This window comes from Oncorhynchus nerka, linkage group LG4, assembly GCF_034236695.1.
Source record: "Oncorhynchus nerka isolate Pitt River linkage group LG4, Oner_Uvic_2.0, whole genome shotgun sequence".
Lineage (NCBI taxonomy): Eukaryota > Metazoa > Chordata > Actinopteri > Salmoniformes > Salmonidae > Oncorhynchus > Oncorhynchus nerka.
In genome coordinates, this window is record NC_088399.1 from 72,162,395 (window position 1) to 72,184,307 (window position 21,913).

Genomic DNA, 21,913 nt, shown 5'->3' on the forward strand with positions numbered 1-21,913 from the left:
TAAGCATTAAAAATACAGCTGTACAAAAAAAAACTTTTATAAATTACACACAAAGCTGAAAAATGAAAGAGGTACGTACTATAAGGAACATGATTTGACTTTAACTTCCTTTGTGGATTAGAATGGAAACATTTGCTGCTTTTCAAAAGGAGTTAAATTGCGATGACCAAACAGACAGCAGCCTACATGATCATACCTCTGAAACCATGTCTGAAAAACATAATTCTCCATTTCTATACATTCCCAGGCAGACTGTTTTTGTTCATTTAAAGGGTATGTCTCTTCTCCCTAGGCCTCGGTATTGCCTTCTCTTTGTGGATGTGTCCTTCCTTACCGTAACAAGAACATGTGATCAATACAGAGTGTCATAGATATTAGTTATCCAACTGATTCAACTTTGAAAGAAATGAGACATGGGTTATGACCTGTGATAACAGAGGTTTAATCAAAGTCTGTGAATGTTCACTGGAGCTGAAAAAAACGGACCACGGCATAACTATAAACCTGGTTAAACCCATGAGTGCGGGAACAACTAAACTATGTTTGCATCAGACTTTGTAAAGCAAGAGGCAAAACATAAGGACTGTATGTAGACAAAAACACATACTGTTGTCAAGAAATTGTTTGCTGAGGCTTTGTAAGTTGTTTGCCAGAATGTATGTAAAGGCTTACAAAAGTTAGTTAGTTAGACATTCCTTTCAACAAGTCAAGTCGCATGGCCATGATACAGCCCGGATGCTCCTGGACATTGCCCAATGACCACTAAAACACAAAACCAACATAGAACACAATATCCTATAAAGCCACTGTTGCTGAATGCACAATGTCTCTCCTGTCATCTACAGTGTGTGAAATGTCTGGTGAGGTGTGGTGCTGGTGAGAGGTGGACAAGGTGAGCTGAGGGGAAGGAAGGAGGGAGGTAGGAGGAACCAGGCAAAGTGAGCTGTTATCTAGGCCCTGAGCCATGGCTGTACACTCCTATGGTAACACCAGAATCTACAGCCAAGTCTCAGCGCAAATGTTATCTGCACTGGGGTTTGCTGTATAGAGGTAGTAGCCAAAGGAAACTAGAGTTATCTTCCTGTGCCTCTCTGCAAGCAGAAAGGGACTATAGACAGAGCAGTGCAAAATTCTGTCTGTCTTGATATCGGATCCATTCTGATGGAGCATGGAAGCCATTAGGGCCAAAATGTCATGTTCTCAACCAGATAATGTAATAATGCCAATAAATTGTTATTAAGGCAACAAAAGCCCCATGTGAGCAGTCTTAAAGTCAGCCAATACCTCTCTCCAATTAAAGGAAAATTGTTTGGTGTGGTTTTCCCACCTTGGAAGGTTTGTTTTGTTTTTAATATGCCATATAGTATTCAAATACAAAGAGTGACTACCAAATTGTTTGTGGCTTCAGCAATGTACTACAAATGATAGATATGTTTTTAAAAATGTTGAAAACATTACTCAGGAAGTTCACAACATGAAAATGATTTGGCTTATGTGCACTTACTTAGATTAGTAGTCTACAGGACCATATTGATTAGCAGCGGATGGGGGGTCGTGGTGACACATATAGAGTACAGTTTATTCTCCCTGCCTATTATCAGTGACCTTTTAACACCAGAGCTAACCATACCGAACATGATGTACAGTCTCAGGGGACTGCAGGCAGAGCAACGACATATGCACACACACACACACACACACGCAGAGCCAACCAACAACAACGTAATGGGAGTGATGCCAGACCACAATAATGCATTGTCCGCAAGTCCTGACCCTCGCTTGCTTGAGACTCCAGTAACTCCTGTGGCAGCAAAGGGCATCCAGGAATGAATAGGGTATGTACTGGAATAACTCAAGGCCTGATCGCTCTCATACAGGTGTCTCTGGCTGCAGCCCAATTCTGATCTTTTGCCCACTTATTGGCAAAAGGCCTTTTCTCATTGGCCAAATGAACAATAATTGGGCAAAATATCAGAATTGTCTGCCTGTGAAAATGCAGCCTCTGTGTCTGTCTTACCTAACTGAGCCCAAAGCTACCCAGGTGATGCAAATGTTTGTACGTTTAGCATGTACATGTATGATGCTTTTCCACTGCAAGGATTTACACTAGTGTTTGGCCTAAAGACTCAGACTTTTGTGTTTGTAGAGAAGCTTTTGTCACATCAAGATGTATACTACAGGATGTGTATTGTGTACTCCCATCAGAAAACAGCCCCATCCTGACCTCTGTAGGAACTGATACAGAGGGGACTGGCATCCTATCTACACTAAGCATAAGGTGACACGTGGACGTGTGATGATGATGTCATAGGACAAGGGCCTCACTTTAGACTGTGGCTTAATTTCGATGGGAAACTGACTAAACTGTGAGACAATGTGAGATACTTGTGGAGATAAGAGAGGGGGAACAACAGTGGAGACATGAGTCGTGTTTATTAGGGCACATATTGGAACACGTTTTCTAAAACGTTTCGCAATGGAAAATAAAAATCTTATTGGACAATTCCAAGTAGTCCCTCTCTTTTTCAGTCCGTTTTCTTCCATTTGGTGCCTAATGAACATGACCATGGATGAGGTCAGGGGTCAGAGATTGAGGCTCAGTCTCTCAGCAGTTGCAGCTCCTCTCCCTTGGCTCCACCTCAATGTCCTCTTCGCCCGGGTACAGGACCCCCGTGGTGAGGCCGCTCTTTACCCCATCCCATCCGTCCCTCGTGGTGATCTCCCCCATCTTCATCAGCTCATAGATGTCCCTGCTGAGCAGCTGGAAGGCCCGGTCCACGTTGCTGTTGCACTTAGCCGATGTCTCCACATAGCGGATCCCCATCTCTGCCGCCAGCTGCTCAGCCTCGTCCCGCGTCACCTTCCGGTCCTTGTTTAGGTCGCTTTTGTGGCCAATCAGAATGTAGACCATGTGGTGCGGCAGAATGTGCTCGCTCACTTCCTTGTGCCACTCTCTCACGTGGTCAAAGGTCTTGCGATTGGTCAGGTCGAACACGAGGAGCCCGCCCACTGAGTTACGGTAGTAGGAAGTAGTGATGGACCTGGAAGATGGAGTAGGAGATGTTACAATTCAGCTCTGACCCATAGTGAAACGTGAATTTAAACAATGCTGACTTGAATCTCAGTGTAACTCTGAACCGAACTACACTCATAGCATGACAATAGCCATACAGGAGTTGGCAAAACAGCATAACAAGATCCACGACTCCTTGCAGGTCCAGGGAAAAAGATAACTTGTGGCTTACAAAGGAACAATAACTAACAGTACAGACCTGTAGAGACAGTTAATTCATGCCACTGAGAATCTATTTTAGGTGTGTACTGTGACCCTCCTAGGGGAAAACAGTCTTTCTTCCATAATATTCTGTCAGAGACATGCAGGTTTGGCTTCAAGAGGAAAGGGAGATCTGAGAGCAGTCTGCAAACACAGTTATAATGATCTTAGAGGAATTGTATCTGAGACTACAGGCATCAGTGGATAATGAATTATGTTGTTTACATGTTCTTTTCAACTACAATATACTGGCTCCTGGATGGCTACTGTACATGTCCGGGCATTGCAGACTAGGCTACAATGAGGCACATTACAACATGTATGTAATAGAGAGAGAGAGACATGCCTGCGGATTTACAGGCCATCTCAGCAGCAACAAACGACACTTACAGAATAACTGGATTTGAGTGTACTCCATCCAAAGATAAAAACCTTCTCATCATTATATTATAAAAGGATATTTAATTAGTGTATTACACAAAACAATATCAAGGCGAGGTTGTTGCCCATCATCAGTGAATGAATGTAACTGATGATGCGCCACAATTTGGTGACTGTTTTTATAATGAAGATTGGAGTAAGGGGCCTCCGTTATTACAGTCATAGGGTAAAACATGACTGACGATGACTGACCTCGTTTCTCTGTGGGATACTAGAGAGACAATAAAAACAAATATTTTTCTCCACTGTTATTCACCAAAAATTGTAAACCAATCACAATAGATATCGTGAGGGCTGGTGCGTGTTACTTATTTGTTACAAATCGGTTAATTTATACTGATGGAAATAATGAATTACATGATCTTGTCAACAGATTATTGATAACAGATATAGGCCTAGGATAACATTTATTGTCTACATCTCACCTGAATCGTTCCTGTCCAGCCGTGTCCCACAGTTGAAGCTTGATTTTAATCCCTTGCTCAATGTCTAGCGAACGGGCATAAAAATCCACACCGACCGTTGGATCCGCTACATCGCTGTAAATTCCATCTGTAAACCGTTTCAGCAAAGACGATTTCCCTACCGTCGAGTCTCCGAGCAAAATTATCCTGAACTGATATTGCCACAAAATATCCATGACATGGCTAGAGAGAGACCCACAATGGTGGTGGTTCCGAAACAAAGCTGCGCAGCACGTTATGTTTACAAAGCCAGTGACTGCTGCTGCCTACTGCCTTCTGGTCAGACAGAGATGGGAGCGCCAGCGAGCAAAGAGCGATAGTGCTGCAGTCATGTGATAGGCTACCTACCCAGGTCCATGCACGGGCTTTATTATAGGGCCTATTGCTTCAGAACATCACCATAAAAAGAATACAGCGTCACATTTATGTTATGACAACTCTACAGCCTTATTGTATTTTATTCTAGCCTATGGGCCAAGACTACGAAGCGTAATTTCGATAATGAAAATATGAATCGTACGTGAGGCCTATACAGTGTGAAAATATAGTTAGATAGCAGATGATAAGGCAATATGTTATCTGACTCTTAAATTGGTGTGAAATTCCATGGAGCCTATGCCTGGTCCGTCTATAAATTGCTTATTGACTTGAGATGGCCATGACGGCGTACCATGAGCTGTAGGCGAAACTATTTCCTGCGCTGTACACGAATTGTGAAATACATTGCATGATATTATTGTATTTGTTGTGTTATGTCTGTTCGAAAGGCAATTAAATCCTGTCGTTTCAATGAAACTGTGGTCGCAGCAGTCATGGAACTGTCCCTGGTGCTGAAATGTTGAGACGGGTTTTTGGCGTCAGTCAGTGCGTGCGTTTGTTGGGTTGTTGACTTTGATCAGTTTAAATCTAGTTTTCACTTAGGCTTGCCTAACAGCATTGATTAAAGTAACCACTTTCAACACTATTGGCCTACTAAAAATATACACCTCGATTGCATAGATGTCCTACAGACCTACACATCTATTTTCAAATCCGGATGTGTAATTTCCCATTGTTGCCAACTCGTATAGGCATAGGACGTCTGGAATAAATACTAGTGTGTAGGCTTGATCAATCTCAGATGCCTTAATCCAAAAATCACAACGTGCAGCAATCCATTGATTTGTCTTGTTCAGAACTACATTGACCAGGCGTAATAAATTAGCAATAGCTTCAAGTGAAAATGTTTTTGTATTTCAGGTATTTCTGTTTGGATTTTCATTTTTTTAATCCCGTCTATTTTCGTTGTATTATTTGTTCATGTTTTATTGTTAATCTTATGAGTAGCCAATGCATGCATTAGCTATCTAATTTATGCCACATTCTAGCATTAGTAGCTATGTTGATAGCGGTCTCTGATTTATGGCGAACGTCATATAGCGTCATACATCTCGTCCATGTGACACATGTGGACCAATCGCCAGGTTGTCCCACACTATATAAAGCAATAGAGGGTGCATTTTCTTTCTCTTCAGTTCAAGCTAAATGCAAAGGTGAGTCACCAGCAAAAGAGTTATCGCCTGACATCACCTTTTAAATTCAAGTGAAAGCTATTTAACTTATTTGCCAATATCACGTTTTGGGAAAAGCATTTACTTTAATGTTAAAATGGGTTTTCTGTCGATTTGCTATCGGTTCCTAGGACGGGTAGACTAACTTCCGTCGGGATCTGCACCTTCCTGTGCTCTCGTTGGCTATATAGCTAGCTAAGTTAGCAACTAAAGTAGTTTCTGTGGACCTTGTGGGCAAACTTATGTTAATCGTGAAGTTGCATGTACCATTTCGAAAATGCTTACCTACGCTAGTTCGATACTCATTGTTAACCAGCTATGTTGGCCTGTGATTTCCACGTGGCGGCTGCTGCTCGCGGCCCTTATTGAAGCCGAGTCAGTACACTCTTCCGGCTGACTCGATCAACAAAGGACTTATGGTTTTTACCGAAAAGAACAGTGGGCTAGAACTTACTTTTTTTAGTGAGCCAGCAACTATGGCTAATCATGTCATACATTGAGTAGATGGTTATGCTAACAATTGTCACATTTTGTGCAGTGAGTGTAGGCCTACACAGCTAACGTTCGTTGGTTAAGGTTAGCCCTACTGACTATACCTCATTGATCTCTGCTTCTAGGTGGACAAACGGCATACGATAAACCCTGCTCAGCCCAATATGGCTGCATTGCTACTGCAGAATAGGTGAGCAGTGTCAAATCACTCTGTACAACCCATTCTAAAACCCAGGCACCTATCGAAGCCGTTCCTGCATTCTTGTAGCAGACATGGTCAACAGGATGCCAAAAACAATACTTTCACCGACGGTCGCTGTCCAGTTCGAAAGTAACTGACGCAGCAACATTAAGGGGAAGGACATTCCATGCACCATTGTACCTAGAAAATGTTGATGTATTGGTCATGTGATGGATGAAGTTTTCTAATTGGATTGCTTCCCTATGCCCTTTAAGCTCAATGGGATCTTCTGAGCAGACCCCAGATGGAGGAATAACAAATGGATATGCAGAAGGTACGTTTATGCAGGATGATTTCGTGACGTTTGACCATCCTTCATTCTGGCTGTGATGAGACACTTGCCCTCACTTAGAGGAGTGCCTCGATGCTGAGAACTTCTTAGTACTCGTCTGAGCCCAAATATATCATAGATTTAAACTGAATGTAAATTGTGTGGTTTTGACTATACAACAAAGTATCTCTATACCTGATTCTTATCTTCTAATGCTCTCTACAGGATTAGTCTATCTGAAGACTCTATAAAATGGGATTCGAATGAACCAGTGGATGTTTTAATTGGAGGTAAAACTGATTTGTTTTTAAATCTGTTTTGGCTGTGATGACAAACTTGCCCTCACTTAGAGGAGTACCTCGTTGATGAGGATTTATAGTACTCGTCTGAGCCAAAATATTGTTGTGAGAGCAAATTGTGTGGTTTTTACCATGTATTAAAAAAAAAACACATGCAGCAGTCTCACCTGACTAAATTTTCTCTATAGGCTTATAACCTCGGATGGCTTGAGAATTAACCACGGAACATTCTGAAGGTAATTCAAAATGTCTGCCTTTCATTCTGGCTGTGACACATTTGTCCTCATCGCCTTGGTAATTTAACCTACCTGGTTAAATTAAGGTGAAATGATAAATGAGGAGATTCCAGTATTCAACTTCTGAGCCTGTTTATTGAAAGTAGTAATGAATTAAACATCCATGCTTTGGAATGGAAATGAACCTAGATTGATCATCCCACTAAGGTCACTTTGTTTCTCATCAGGTCTCGTACCAACTGAAATGGCAGCGGTGATGACCCAATCACCTTGTGATTGAACAGCCGGTAAGGATTTTTTTTTAAACAAAGTGTTATCTGGTCGCATGCTATCCTAAGGACCCGGGCTCTGTCTGTAGCCTCTGGTTCTCCAAGTTCATGCCAGAGAAATGGGGAGTCTTTGACTGTCCTAGCCTCTCTGTGCCTGAGGTAGTCACTCTACTGTCCTACATATTTAGCTGCATCTTTGAACCATAGTAACGTTGCTTTGATAGTTCCACCAATGTAAACCATGCCGTTGGCGCTTAATTTGTGCATGGCTGAATTTCTAATGTCTGACTGTATTTCTGCAGGTATGGAGGTACAAGTGTGCCTTAACACTTAAGATGAAATGGTGCAATCTAGGTCCCTTGATGGGAATGTCAATCTGTAGGTATATCCTGAACTTTCATTTGGGGGGGATAAATCACTCAATTTATTTTCAGAGGGCCTGGTATGTTCTGATCAATGCTGATACCTTTTATGTGACTGCTGGATGAAAGATGCAGATATGGGACTTAAGATCAGAGTTAATTCTTGGATATGTGTATATATATCAAGATGCTAAACTTTATTTCATTTGCAGGTCTTATGACCAACTACACTTCAACGTTGATATACCCGTAATACGGGTTTAAGGTACTTCTGTTTTGCCTCGTGCTAATCAGTCATCTGTGCAGGGTCTGGGTTGTTCTGATCAATGATTGATACCTTTTTAAAATGTGACTGATGGATGAAACATGCGGATATGGGACTGAGATCAGAACAGCACCTTCAAAGTGTACATGATACAAATTGTCTCCAGCCACTAAAACATTACTTTATTCTCAGGTCTTGTGAAAAATGATTGAGGCCTGTCATACATCATAACATCCAATCACATTGACGTGGGAATTCCACTAACGAGCTGCTGCTTGAAAAATGGAGAAGGCCCACGTCCTTCCAATGAGTGAAGCTAACTAAAACAATATTATTTGTGCCTTGGTGCTATAAGCTCATCACGAGCCAGGTTGAGTGATTGGGGGGGGGGGGGCTCCACTTGTAAAGCCCTTTTACTGCAATAAAGATGAGTTAACCCTGCAATGTACAGATGTAATTTCTTGTCAAATATTGGGGGGGGGGCTCCTTAGGACATTCAGTGTTTCGATGAAACAAGACAATCCCCATCCATTGGTTTCATCTCAAGGGAGTTATCCTGGGGAAAGAAACAGTCACATCTTCGGTACTGCATGTTTGACATCCTGTTGTCGGGCGCATATAGACATGCCAAACAATCCATTCAGGTCAGGAAAAAAGTTCTTACAAGCTAATTTAGCCCTTGTCTTGATCCTCCGTTTAAAGGGATTTCCTTTCCCTCTGCAAGAAAGAAATTGTTTGGGAAGATGAATGGTTCCAGCCAAATATGCTCCATTTCAATTCCAGGCTTTAAAAGGTCAGAATGAAATTGTTGCTTACCAGTCACACATTCCTGTGAGATTGAGGACTCAACTATTTCTGAGTCTGGGGTGCTGCTGCCGCTCTGATCACTGTATGTGTCCCTACAGAGATGGTATTCAAACGGCATATTGTTACTATACAATGGAAGTTCCACAACACTTTCATTTAGCCAGTTCTCGTAACTATGCCTAACATTCAACACGGGTTTAGGAATCATACGGAGTGAATATTTGGTTACCGTGGAGACAGACAGCAGCCCTTCTGTAGGTAGCTCTGTAGTTTCCCGGCTGATGCCAGCAGGAGGCCAAAGTAGGGAGGCGAAGGTTTGATGGGGCGAGAGGTGAACTCGGGATGATACTGCACTCCTATGAAATACGGATGATCTAGAAATAAAAGCAGAGGGGTTAAGCGCTGTAGGTATAAAAGGTACGTGCAAACCAGAAAACATTTTGTCCACTCATACATGATCCCGGACACTCTTACCGTCTAACTCAATGACTTCCATTCGCTCGCCTTCTACGTCTTGACCCACGAAGTGAAAGCCTTTCTCCTCAAAGTGATCCTTCAGCTCTGGGTTCACCTGAGACCGGAAACAAGTTAAGTACACTGAAAAACTGACATGTAGAGAAAGTATATAGAGAAAGTGACGTGAACATGAACCTCAAAGCGATGTCGGTGTCTCTCATCCACGTACTCAGCATCTCCGTAAAGTCTTCCTGCAATGAAACAAGTATAAAACACAGCAGGTGAAGCTTTTTCCACATCGTTACCTTAAACTTACTGTAAAATGGATGAAAGTTTTTTTCCCCTAATCAATCTACAAATCTGTTCCCTATAATGAAGCAAAAAAGGGTTTGAAGTTTTTGCAAATTCATTTAAAATAAACAAATATATTTACATAAGTATTCAGACCCTTTACACCATACTTAGTTGAATCACATCCGGCAGCATCGAGTCTTCTTGGGTATGACGCTACACGCTTGGCACGGCTATATTTGGGGAGTTTCTCCCATTCTTCTCTGCAGATCCTCTCAAGCCCCGTCAGGTTGGATCGGGTTCGAGTCCGTGCTCTGGCTGGGTCACAGACTTGTCCCGAAGCCATTCCTGCATCGTCTTGGCTTTGTGCTTGAGGTCCTGAGCAGGTTTTCATCAAGGATCTCTCTCTATACTTAACGCCGTTCATCATTCCCTCGATCCTGACTAGTCTTCCAGTCCCTGCCGCTGAAAAACATCCCCACAGCATGATGCTGCCATGCTTCAACGCAGGGATGGTGCCTGGTTTCCTCCATACGTAAAGCTTGGCATTCAGGCCAAAGAGTTCAAATGGTTTCATCAGACCAGAGAATCTTTTTTTATCATGGTCAGATTCTTTAGGGGCCCTTTGGCAAACTCCAAGCGGGCTGTAATGTACCATTTACTGAAGAGTGGCTTTGTCTGGCCACTACCACGAAGGCCTGATTGATGGAGTGCTGCAGAGATGGTTGTCCTTCTGGAAGGTTCTCCCATCTCCACAGAGGAACTCTGAATCTCTGCCAGTGACCATTGGGCTCTTGGTCACCTCCCTGACCAAGGCCCTTCTCCCCAGATTGCTCAGCTTGGCCGGGAGGCCAGCTCTAGAGTCGTGGTGGTTCCAAACTCCTTCCATTTAAGATTGATGGATGCCACTGTGTTGTTAGGGACCTTTCAATGCTGCACAAATGTTTTGGTACCCTTTCTACAAGTTCAACAGTTTCTACAAGTCCCCAGATCTGTTCCTCTGAGCTCTATGAACAATTCCTTCGACCTCATGGCTTTGTTTTTGCTCTGACATGCACTGTCAACTGTGTGACCTTATAAAGACAGGTGTGAGCCTTTCCAAATAATTTCCAATCAATTTAATTCACCACAGGTGGACTCCAATCAAGTTGTAGAAACATCAAGGAAGATGAATGGAAACAGGATGCACCTGAGCTCAATTTCTAGTCTCATAGCAAAGGGTCTGAATATTTGTAAATAAGGTATCTTTTTATTATTATTATAAATGTGCAAAAAGATCCTAAAAACTAGTTTTCACTTTATCAATGTGAACTATTGTGTGTAGATTGATGAGGAAAATGTTTTATTTAATCAATTTTAAAATAAGTCTAACATAACAAAATGTTGAAAAAGTCAAGGGGTCTGAATAGTTTCCGAATGCACTGTATAGTGTGTGATTACAACAGTGACTTTACTCTCAAAGTTTGGTCTCTTACTTAGTATACTGTTGGTGGTCTTGAAAATGGTCCGTCTCTTTCCCAGCCTCATGGTCCCACCCATCTGCCCAGGATTGTGTTCTGGCATGTCAATCACCTAGAAAGAACCAGTAAGGAATCAGATTTATTTTTGTTGGCCTTCACGACCAGTAAAAGGGAGGCGAGATCTTATGAAGGTGGAACCTACAACAGGATGCTTTGATTCGGGATGAAACTCTGTAGAGTTGGCATCTTCCCATTCTAGCACATTCCTGGCAAATTCACACACAGCCAGCTGCATCCCTAGACACACACCTGCAAACCCATAGAAGTCAGGTTAACGCTGCACATACATGAAGGAATGTGAATGGAAAGCTTTAATTCCACCCTTAGGTGTAATTTGTTCCTTGATGTAAAGACTGCATCCTCATGGCTGCCTGCCACCAACACAGACAATTCTGAACCTAGGAAGGGTTTCTTCTGTTTGCGTGCCCAGTTGATGGCGTGGATCTTCCCCTCTGTCCCTCTGACTCCAAACCCTCCAGGTACCAGGATGCCACTGTGGAGGGAGGGAAACACCATTATCATGAACAGTCACAATATTGACCCTGTTCTCTACCAGTCCAACTGACCCCCCGTGATGCCATATCTCAGTGTTTCTCCCCGTATCCCCCCCAGCCACTTCTACTTAATTGATGTATTTAAGTTCAGGCATACCCTATTCAACTGGATGAATCAGCTGTGCTGGTACTGGACTACCGTACATAAAATAAGTAGAACTGTCTGGGGGTACAAGAAGAGGATTGGAGAACAATACCATAAAAGATGCCACATCCCACCGCTAGACCTTCTACCCCGGACCCTACCATACTTACTCAGCACTGCAGAGTTTTTGCCACGCCTCATGGTACTTCACAGGCTCCTCCTTCAGTGTGTTTGGCTCCAGGTCTGCTGAGTCAATATACTGAGAAAAAAAAAATAGACGAGGGGAGGGGGAGACATGAGAATGGGTTGCTATTGACCTGATCGGATGTAGCTTATCCAATACATGTCAAACGATTTTACGGAGTTAAAGTTCATAGAAGGAAATCAGTCAATTTAAATCAAATTAATTCGGCCATAATCTATGAATTTCACATAACTGGGTAGGGGCACAGCCATGGGTAGGCATAGGGTCACCCACTGGGGAGCCAGGCCAAGCCAATCAGAATTAGTTTTCCCCCCACAAAAAGCTTTAAAGACAAAACACTCCTCAGCAGCCCCCCCGGTGAAGAAGCCGGATATGGAGGTCCTGGACTGGCGTGGTTACATGTGGTCTGCAGTTGAAGCCGGTTGGATGTACTGCCAAATTCTCTAAAACAACGTTGGAGGCGGCTTATGGTAGAGAAATTACCCTTCAATTCTCTGGCAACTGCTCTGTTGGACATTCCAGCTGTCAGCATGCCAATTGCACGCTCCCTCAAAACTTGACATCTGTGATATTGGGTTGTGACAAAGTTTGTACATGTGTTTTAGCCTGGCTGTGTGCGTTTTACCTTGATATCCAGTTTGTGGCAGATGGCTAAGGCCGAGTGTTCTAGCGCTTTGATGACTGACGCGTAGGAGTCTGTGAACTTGGTGTATTTCCCCACCAGGGCTATAGAACACTGCTCTAGGAGCCTGTCTGACCTGGGATTCAAAAACACCACAGGCAAAGTTATATGCCGTGTTCAAAACTGAGACCTCTGAAATCTCCAACTTCAGTGTTTTCAAGACAACTGGGAACTCGGAAACTATGACCTCTTTCTAGAGCTCCCGACTTGAAGATAACCGCTGTCATGATTTGACCCCCTTTTTCAGAGTTCCCAGTTGGCTTAAAGCACCAATCATCTGAATACAGGTCACTCCATAGTGCTGCAATACAACAGGTGAGTAGGCAGAGCAATCAAACAGCATCATTACATACCTCGGTAATTCTTTATCCAGAGGTCAAACTCAAACTCGGTGGGTCTAAATATGGGCTGTTCAATTCTGGTCCTGGAGGGTCGACACACTTGTTTTTTGTTTCTACCTGGTAGTTAATTGCACTCACCTGGTGTCCCAGGTCTGAATCAGTCCCTTATTAGGACCGACAATTAACAGCCCAGGGCCCGGTTTCCCAAAAGCATCTTAATCACGGGAAACTGAGCCCTGGTCTAAATAATCGAGCACTACCAGTCCCAGAGACTGCCTGCCCGCATGCCTGTCAGACACACCCACCTGTCAGACATCTCCTTCCACTTAGTGAGCATCTTCCTGGGGCGTGTCTCTATAGGAAGGTCTAATCTCTGACAGAAGTAGCCCACCACCCCCTGGTTCTCCAGTAGCAGAGGCACTCTGTAGATGGACGAAACGTCTGCCACGCAGATCACCTGGGAGAGGAGGGGAGAACTAACACTCAGTCACAACTAGTGGTTCTTTATTCATCTTTCCTTGATTCCTCACATCAACCAAGGGGAGATTTATTGGACCTTCTCTAATACAGTTGAGAAGGAAGTGACAAGGTAGGTTGTGAGGAATCACTGGGAAGATTTATTGAGCCAGTGTCATTTCATCCTAGTCTGACTGTACGGTCATGTCTTACCTGTTCAGGTTCTACATGACAGAACATGGAGATCTTCTCTTTAACAGAGTTCTCCAGGGAAGTGGAGCAGCGACACATGATCTGGAGGGAATTGACAACAAACACAATTAGCTAACAGACAATCCTTGCACTAAATGTACAAATGGACAGAAGTAGTTATGATGGCTTGCTAAGATTAGAAAAAACTTGGGTTCATTTAAACTCACCAGATCAGGAGACAGGCCGAGTCCTCTGAGCTCTCTGACACTGTTCTGAGTGGGTTTGGTCTTCTGCTCTCCTGTGGCACTGGGCTGTGGGACCAGGCTGACGTGGATGTTACAGAAGTTCTCCCTCTTCACCTTGAACTGGAACTGCCTGAAGGCTTCGATGAAAGGCATGCTCTCGATGTCTCCCACAGTGCCTCCTAGCTGCACACATGAAACAGACATACCGGGAAACACAATTACACAGGAATACAACTAGTAACTACCCAGCCTGAAATGGCTCCTCAAGTACATATGTCACACTATTATCAAACCAATAAAGGTTCTCTGGAAGTCATTGATCTACCAGTGTTAACCATAATATTTTACCTCGATGACACAGATCTGAGGCTCCACACCGTCATCGTCAACAGGTACTCTGGCCTGACGCATCACCCACTCTTGGATCGCATCAGTGATGTGGGGCACCACTGCAAGGATACACCAAACAGGGACAGTTAGTCTAGAGATGCAGAGAAAGTGACGAGAACTTGATAGCTCATATCCTTCCTTTTTGTCATTGGTTCTTCATAGGATATTGGACTGAGGTCAGAACTGCCATGTCACACAAGCTAAATCAAATGCACATCAACTATTCAACAAGGGTCTGAACTCCTGTATACCCAGTCTCTCTCCCAGCATGACTATCTTTCCCAGGTAGTCTCTTCTTCCTGTTGATGACAGATTGGTAGCTCTTCCTTTAACCCCTGTATATACACAGTTTCTACAAATCATCCCAGCCCTTGTCCCGCACTGTTAATCTTACCCTGTACGGTCTTTCCCAGGTAGTCTCCTTTCCTCTCCTTGTTGATGACAGACTGGTAGATTTTGCCGGTGGTCAGGTTGTTGTCTTTGGTCAGTCTGATGTCCAGGAACCTCTCATAGTTCCCCAGGTCCAGATCCACCTCACCCCCATCGTCCAGCACAAACACCTCACCTGGAGGGAGAGCAGAGAAACAGCGTTAAAACACCTCACCTGGAAGAAGTCGAGTGGGATGGTTAAGACCCTAGCCAACACGCAAACATGTCACATAGACAAAGAGCGAGGGACAGGATTCTGTATATTTGAATAGGTGTTCATGTCTCCATCTGTATCGATGTTGATCTAGACCAGGGGTATTAAACTCTTACCCTATGAGGTCCAGAGCCTGCTGGTTCTCTGTTTGACCTGATAATTAATTACACACACCTGGAGCCCCATGTCAAAATCAGTCCCTGATTAGAGGGGAGGGGAACTGACTTCAAGGTCCAGAGTTGAGTTTGAGGAATCAAGACTATTGATGTTGAAGTACCCTTCTGTGTACACAGGACACCAACACACATTCCTAGTAACATTTATTGTATGGCAATAACATTTTCTGATTCTGACAACTGTGCTTGAGCAAAGAAAGTAATTCCATAACAAACAGAGAATAGTACTTAGGAGGCCTCATCATGGCATATAACTGCATTGACAGTGTCGTTTCAACCTATAATAGCATTTTCTTGTTTCATGACCCTGGACTCACCATTGTGAACCAGGTTACACAGCATACACACAAGACAGATCTTAAACATCACTATTTCTATAATACAGAACATTTCTTGAACTCACCATGCTCGTACGGAGAGAAGGTCCCTGCATCTATGTTGATGTAGGGGTCAATCTTGATGGCAGTGACACGCAGACCACATGACTTGAGGATAGTTCCCACACTGGAGGCTATGATGCCCTTCCCGATGCCTGAGATGACACCACCAGTGACCAGGATGTACTTCATTGTGGCACTGGGTAGGAGACAATAATACGGATTACAGTAATGTAGTTAATTGATTCTAGTAGCTACTTGAGGTGGCAGGTAGCCTAGAAGCTGGAGAAGTGCACCAAAAACTGGAACATTTCTAGTTCGAATCCCAAGTCCGACTGGGAGGATTCTAGGTATCCTACACCTAGATGCCATCTCCTGCGTTGTGACCTTAAGCAATACACATTAGCCCTGTCTTTTTCACGTGGTGTTGCTCAACCAAGCAGGTCTACCCCTCTGAAATGGTGGAAAAATTGCACAAGAGTTTTTTTGTACCGTAATCAACATTCCTTCCCCTCAGGATGGAAGGGGTCTTGCTGATTCCTATCGTTCAATAGTACAGTACATGCAAAGACCGTACAGTGGTACCTGCGTGGTGGACAAAGGACAAAGAGGGCGCGCGCATCTAAGGCATCAACGTTACTTTTTTTTCTAAAATCGGAAATACAGCTACTCTCAGCGGTTACAACCACCAAGTAAATGCAACAATGTACAACAACGGAGCTCGTTGATAAACATTGCAGTTAGCCAGGTGCAAAGGTTGTAACACAAGTTACCTAACAGTAAAGGTCTTGCAACATATAAAGTAACGTTATCTACAGAACAGTTAGCTTTACTAGCTTAATATCCTATTCCATTATCAATAACTTTGAGCCACACTAGCCGGATAGCTAGCTAAACTGAATCCTAACCTAGGACAATGCATTGATGTACCACGCGCCCAAACCTGTCATAATACAGTACAGGGGATGTATAATACGCGGACTCCACGGGAAACAGGCCCGAGGACTCCGTCATAGATAGAACAACGAGCTCTACAAATATTTGACTCCATAAAGTTGATTGTTGTAATATGAATAATTTTAAAAAATATATATAAAAAAATATTTGACTCCATCGCGTCAATTGAGCTAACAAGCTAACCGCAGGCTAGGCTACCTCAGGGCTGCGGTGAAGTTCACAAAGGAAGCATGTTTATCAACTCACCAAAACGAAATAGTGTAAGGCGGTCAAATGGTAAATATTTGGACTTGATTGATTTCAAATTGTCGATATATATATACACATTTAAATTATTCCTTCAAATCTTGAATAATACTTTTAAAAAAGGTGACTTAATTAGAATTGACTATCCAATCCACTCCAAGTTCCAACACGTGTTCGTTCACTGGCCAAATCTTGTATCAGAGCAGTACAGAAAACGACGCGCGACCAAGCCAGAGTAGCTTTGTGGTCGAGGACGCCAAGGTTGCGTAGGGTCTGCGCATTCACCACGCTGGAAATGTAACAATTGCATTTTTTAAGGGTAGCTATATCAATATGCCAATCGTTATTGCATTTTTTGTCTACACTTTCATACTAATTGCATTATTGTGAGTAAAATAGTCAAACGATCATACGACAATAATGTTTGTACCATGTTTTGCGCTGCTCCCATGTTGCGTTGCTACCATGTTGTTGTCATGTGTTACTGCCTTGCTATGTTGTTGTCTGTCTTAGGTCTCTCTTTATGTAGTGTTGTGTTGTCTCTTGTCATGATGTGTGTTTTGTACTATATTTATGTTATTTATTTTTTATCCCAGCCCCCAAAATACCACAGGGGGTATTTAGCCTTTTGGTAGGCCGTCATTGTAAACAAGAATATGTTCTTTAACTGACTAGTTAAATAAACAGACAAAAAATACTCCGAACAGTCCAGATGATGGTGGGGGTAAGTGTTTACAGCTGATAATTAGTGGGACAACCGGCAGGTGACAGTATTGCTCCATCTACAATTCTTGTTGGCTGCTTTGACGGGCTGTACATGGCAGAAAAATGCAATGAATAAACTAGAAACAATAAACGTTGTCTTTAATGCATAGACATATTTTGAAAAGTATATTATATATTCTGCAATGGAGGGAGTACAATAGTGGTGCAATGCCTCTTCACTCTACCCCTGGTACCTAAGGCCTTTATAATTATGTTTACATGCAAACACACAAGATCACAGGGGGGTGTCACAGGTACATTATCCATTTCAAATGATATATTTATAAAACATGTACTAGTAGGCTGCCACTCAAAAGAAGAAGAAGAAAAAAATACAGAGTTTAAGTAATAACACTTTCAGTATAAATAGGAAAAGAAAACAAAAAGAAGTGGGCCTCAACCCCCAACCTCATGTGTCCCCCACGGAAACCTTCCCACCCCCCTAGCAACTACGGTTGCTCATCAGGCAACACCCACCCTCCCTCAGACCAGAGAAAACCATCCCAATATCAACCTTTTCTCATGGGCCTGAAAGCAAAGAAAGTAAAAAAGATTCAAATATAGTATATATACTGAGTGTATAAAATAATAGAAGCACATGCTCTTTCCATGACATAGACTGACCAGGGAATCCATGATCCCTTACATGCTTGTGTTGGGCTTTATGAATGGCTCATTTGTAAGTGTTGGGCTTTTGCTGAGATAATTCTTTAACTAGGCAAGTAAGTTCAGAACAAATTCTTATTTACAATGACAGCCAACACTGGGCCAATTGTGCACCACCCTATGGGACTCCCGATCACAGCTGGATGTGATACAGCCTGGATTTTAACCAGAGACTGTAGTGATGCCTCTTCCACTGAGATGTAGTGCCTTAGACCACTGCGCTATGCAGGAACTGAATATACTTGACTTTAAAGTCAAGTATATTTGTCCAGGCCTCAATTGTTCTTTGACTAGCACCATTCCTTCTCACTGTCGAATTTTATAACTTCTAATAGTAACTTTATCCGCTGGCAAATTGGGAGAGAGTGAGGTGATTGCCTTCTAAGAGCCAACATGTTTCTTACTGCAGTGCTGCCTGCCAGCAGTAATCGTCTCTGATTTATGGAGAGATTCAAGGAGCTATCATTGTTAGGTAACACAATAGATGCAAATAATTGAATATTTACATTCATGCACGAATAAAAACTTTACCCTATAAGTATTTAACTGCAGGGCACTCCCACGTCAAATGGAGGAATGTGCATACCTAATTCAGGGCTCCTGTGTGGTGCAGAGGTCTAAAGCACTACTTTTCAGTGCAAGAGGTGTCACTACAGTCCCTGGTTCAAGTTCAGGCTGTATCACATCTGTCAGTGATTGGCGGTCCCATAGGGCGTTGCACAATTGGCCCAGCTTCATCTGGGGTAGGCTGTAATTGTAACTAAGAATTTGTTCTGAACTTACTTGCCTAGTTAAATAAAAACTCTGGGAACAGTGAAAAAATGGGAGTTGGGGCCAATTTCATCATAAACTGTTTCCTTGGTGTTAAAAACAGTTTGTGAGCAAACTGTTGATGGTTCTGTTTACGGGATGCCAAGGACATTTTTCCATATTCTGTTCCAGATAAAGGGTTGTTCAGATTCAACATAGATCTGTGGACCATACTTTTTTAATGGCTAGCTCAGACTATGAGCTTTCCAAAAGTTGACCAGATCATTTATTTATAAATAACATCATTAGCTAGTTCGGTAGTTGGGTTTCCCAAGGGACTCCATAGGCAGCATAGTTGACATGAATTGTAAATATAGAAAAAAGGATTTGCCTGGTAATGTGTATGTATCTTTCAAATCAGGGAATGTTCTCAAACCATTACTGTCCATGATATTGACAAGGGTATGGATTACACATTTGGACCATTAGGGGGATGCAAAAGGTGGTCCTCCAGATCGCAAGTCATTATTGTGAAATATTTGAGTAGGAGCATGCCATTTTGATTCCCAGTTACATTGTTTTAAAATGTTGCGCCAAATAGACATTCTGGGAGCAATAATAGGACCAAAGCATAGTTTGCATTAAGGGATACAGTGGGGCAAAAAAAGTATTTAGTCAGCCACCAATTGGGCAAGTTCTCCCACTTAAAAAGATGAGAGAGGCCTGTAATTGTCATCATAGGTACACTTCAACTATGACAGACAAAATTAGGGAAAATCCAGAAAATCACACTGTAGGATTTTTTATGATTTTATTTGCAAATTATGGTGGAAAATAAGTATTTGGTCACCTACAAACAAGCAAGATTTCTGGCTCTCACAGACCTTCTTTAAGAGGCTCCTCTGTCCTCCACTCGTTACCTGTATTAATGGCACCTGTTTGAACTTGTTATCAGTATAAAAGATACCTGTCCACAACCTCAAACAGTCACACTCCAAACTCCACTATGGCCAAGACCAAAGAGCTGTCAAAGGACACCAGAAACAAAATTGTAGACCTGCACCAGGCTGGGAAGACTGAATCTACAATAGGTAAGCAGCTTGGTTTGAAGAAATCAACTGAGGGAGCAATTATTAGGAAATGGAAGACATACAAGACCACTGATAATCTCCCTTGATCTGGGGCTCCACGCAAGATCTCACCCCGTGGGGTCAAAATGATCACAAGAACGGTGAGCAAAAATCCCAGAACCACACGGGGGGACCTAGTGAATGACCTGCAGGGAGCTGGGACCAAAGTAACAAAGCCTACCATCAGTAACACACTCAACTCGTTGTGTTTGGAGGACAAAGAATGCTGAGTTGCATCCAAAGAACACCATACCTACTGTGAAGCATGGGGGTGGAAACATCATGCTTTGGGGATGTTTTTCTACAAAGGGACCAGGACGACTGATCCGTGTAAAGGAAAGAATGAATGGGGCCATGTATCGTGAGATTTTGAGTGAAAACCTCCTTCCATCAGCAAGGACATTGAAGATTAGATGTGGCTGTGTCTTTCAGCATGACAATGATCCCAAACACACCGCCCGGGCAATGAAGTGGCTTCGTAATGCAGTGGCTTCGTAAGAAGCATTTCAAGGTCCTGGAGTGGCCTAGCCAGTCTCCAGATCTCAACCCCATAGAAAATATTTGGAGGGAGTTGAAAGTCCGTGTTGCCCAGCAACAGCCCCAAAACATCACTGCTCTAGAGGAGATCTGCATGGAGGAATGGGCCAAATTACCAGCAACAGTGTGTAAAAGACTTACAGAAAACGTTTGACCTCTGTCATTGCCAACAAAGGGTATAGAACAAAGTATTGAGATAAACTTTTGTTACTGACCAAATACTTTTTTCCACCATAATTTGCAAATAAATTCATTAAAAATCCTACAATGTGATTTTATCTGTCATAGTTGAAGTGTACCTATGATGAAAATTACAGGCCTCTATCATCTTTTTAAGTGGGAGAACTTGCACAATTGGTGGCTGACTAAATACTTTTTTGCCCCACTGTATATATATCAGTGAAGACCACCTCTTCCAGGGCAATAGGAGACACCATATTTCTTCTATACTCAGTCGGGGTAAACCATGTCTAAACCAATTTAGGATTGGGTGAAATGCTAATGCTTGGAAATACTATTTATGTTTGGTACGGATAGTCCTCCTATGTCTTTCCCTTTTTGTAGGTTTGTTCATTTTTCCCGGGATCATTTAGCCTACCTTGCCATATAAATTTAGAAAACGGCATTATGAATTTTGGATCGCCTTGTATGCTGCTTCTAGTGATTCTGAACGGAGTAGAGAAGATATTGTCTCTAATAACTTTGGCTGAGGGATTAAAATATTTTAATCATATTCATGAAATTGGAGCCAATTCCCATATGTTCCAAGACAGACCAGAGATATGGCCATTCTTGTCTGTCAAAACCTTTTTCTGTATCGAGAAATAAGCAGTTGTTTCTGATGAAGCATTTAAGCTATGTAATAGTCAATTGAGGTAATCCGGGGATAAAGGTATTTTTTTAAACAAACCAGCTCTGGTCCGTGTGGAACAATTTGGGTAAGTAAATGTCTAGACAGAACCACAACATTTTGTAAAACAGTTTAATATCTGTGTTCATCAAAGATAGTGGAAGATAGTGTATGGCTTTGTTAATCATTTTGTGCAATAGTGGACCTAATTTATTTAAAAACGTTATTTATTTTTTATTTAACCTTTATTTAACTTCAAACATTTTAAATAGACTTCAGGAGGAATACTGTCCCATCCAGGTGATTTGCCTTTATTCATGCTATCCAATGTCCTTTTGAGTTCATTGAGAGTGATTTGGTCTCCCAGCGAGGTGGCTACCTCTGTTGAAAGAGGAGTTCTTAATTCTTCTGTCCTGACTTTGGAAAGA

The 21,913-nt window shown here is 42.5% G+C and overlaps 2 protein-coding genes, 1 long non-coding RNA gene and 4 other non-coding genes across 11 annotated transcripts; 5 read left to right on the plus strand and 2 right to left on the minus strand.

The window, feature by feature from the left end:
• Positions 1 to 426: 426 nt before the first annotated feature.
• On the minus strand, positions 427 to 4,457 carry LOC115128547 (ras-related protein Rab-39B-like). The gene is made up of 2 exons (XM_029658466.2): positions 4,141 to 4,457; positions 427 to 3,041 (listed from the first exon to the last, which is right to left on the minus strand). The coding sequence occupies exons 1-2, from the start codon at positions 4,353 to 4,355 to the stop codon at positions 2,606 to 2,608; spliced, it is 651 nt and encodes a 216-aa protein (XP_029514326.1). The 5' UTR covers positions 4,356 to 4,457; the 3' UTR covers positions 427 to 2,605.
• A 1,212-nt stretch (positions 4,458 to 5,669) lies between these two features.
• LOC115128549 (uncharacterized) lies at positions 5,670 to 8,433 on the plus strand. Of its 3 annotated transcripts, none has more exons than XR_003863536.2 (9): positions 5,670 to 5,711; positions 6,347 to 6,411; positions 6,678 to 6,736; positions 6,959 to 7,023; positions 7,221 to 7,268; positions 7,496 to 7,555; positions 7,840 to 7,919; positions 8,112 to 8,164; positions 8,357 to 8,433. It is a non-coding gene; the product is annotated as an uncharacterized LOC115128549 (long non-coding RNA). The 3 variants fall into 3 exon arrangements; XR_003863535.2 differs by having other exon boundaries at positions 7,840 to 7,915; XR_010463835.1 differs by lacking the exon at positions 6,347 to 6,411 and having other exon boundaries at positions 5,675 to 5,711; positions 7,840 to 7,915.
• Positions 6,453 to 6,588, plus strand: LOC115129088 (small nucleolar RNA SNORA16B/SNORA16A family). Its single transcript, XR_003863611.1, has one exon. It is a non-coding gene; the product is annotated as a small nucleolar RNA SNORA16B/SNORA16A family (small nucleolar RNA).
• Positions 6,782 to 6,861, plus strand: LOC115129087 (small nucleolar RNA SNORD103/SNORD85). The gene has a single exon (XR_003863609.1). It is a non-coding gene; the product is annotated as a small nucleolar RNA SNORD103/SNORD85 (small nucleolar RNA).
• Positions 7,051 to 7,129, plus strand: LOC115129086 (small nucleolar RNA SNORD103/SNORD85). Its single transcript, XR_003863608.1, has one exon. It is a non-coding gene; the product is annotated as a small nucleolar RNA SNORD103/SNORD85 (small nucleolar RNA).
• LOC115129107 (small nucleolar RNA SNORD99) lies at positions 8,218 to 8,291 on the plus strand. The gene has a single exon (XR_003863629.1). It is a non-coding gene; the product is annotated as a small nucleolar RNA SNORD99 (small nucleolar RNA).
• On the minus strand, positions 8,330 to 17,266 carry LOC115128548 (CTP synthase 1-like). 3 transcript variants are annotated; one of them, XM_029658468.2, is made up of 18 exons: positions 16,788 to 16,997; positions 15,611 to 15,783; positions 14,783 to 14,953; positions 14,347 to 14,447; positions 13,981 to 14,181; positions 13,775 to 13,855; positions 13,411 to 13,562; positions 12,708 to 12,840; positions 12,048 to 12,136; positions 11,637 to 11,731; positions 11,381 to 11,487; positions 11,194 to 11,290; positions 9,623 to 9,678; positions 9,446 to 9,542; positions 9,201 to 9,345; positions 8,981 to 9,063; positions 8,829 to 8,881; positions 8,330 to 8,720 (listed from the first exon to the last, which is right to left on the minus strand). In XM_029658468.2, the coding sequence occupies exons 2-17, from the start codon at positions 15,774 to 15,776 to the stop codon at positions 8,832 to 8,834; spliced, it is 1,824 nt and encodes a 607-aa protein (XP_029514328.2). In that variant the 5' UTR covers positions 15,777 to 15,783; positions 16,788 to 16,997; the 3' UTR covers positions 8,330 to 8,720; positions 8,829 to 8,831. The 3 variants fall into 3 exon arrangements, with proteins under 3 accessions (XP_029514328.2, XP_064873871.1, XP_029514327.2); XM_065017799.1 differs by lacking the exon at positions 16,788 to 16,997 and adding an exon at positions 17,218 to 17,266 and having other exon boundaries at positions 8,330 to 8,881; XM_029658467.2 differs by having other exon boundaries at positions 8,330 to 8,881.
• Between the last annotated feature and the right edge of the window lie 4,647 nt (positions 17,267 to 21,913).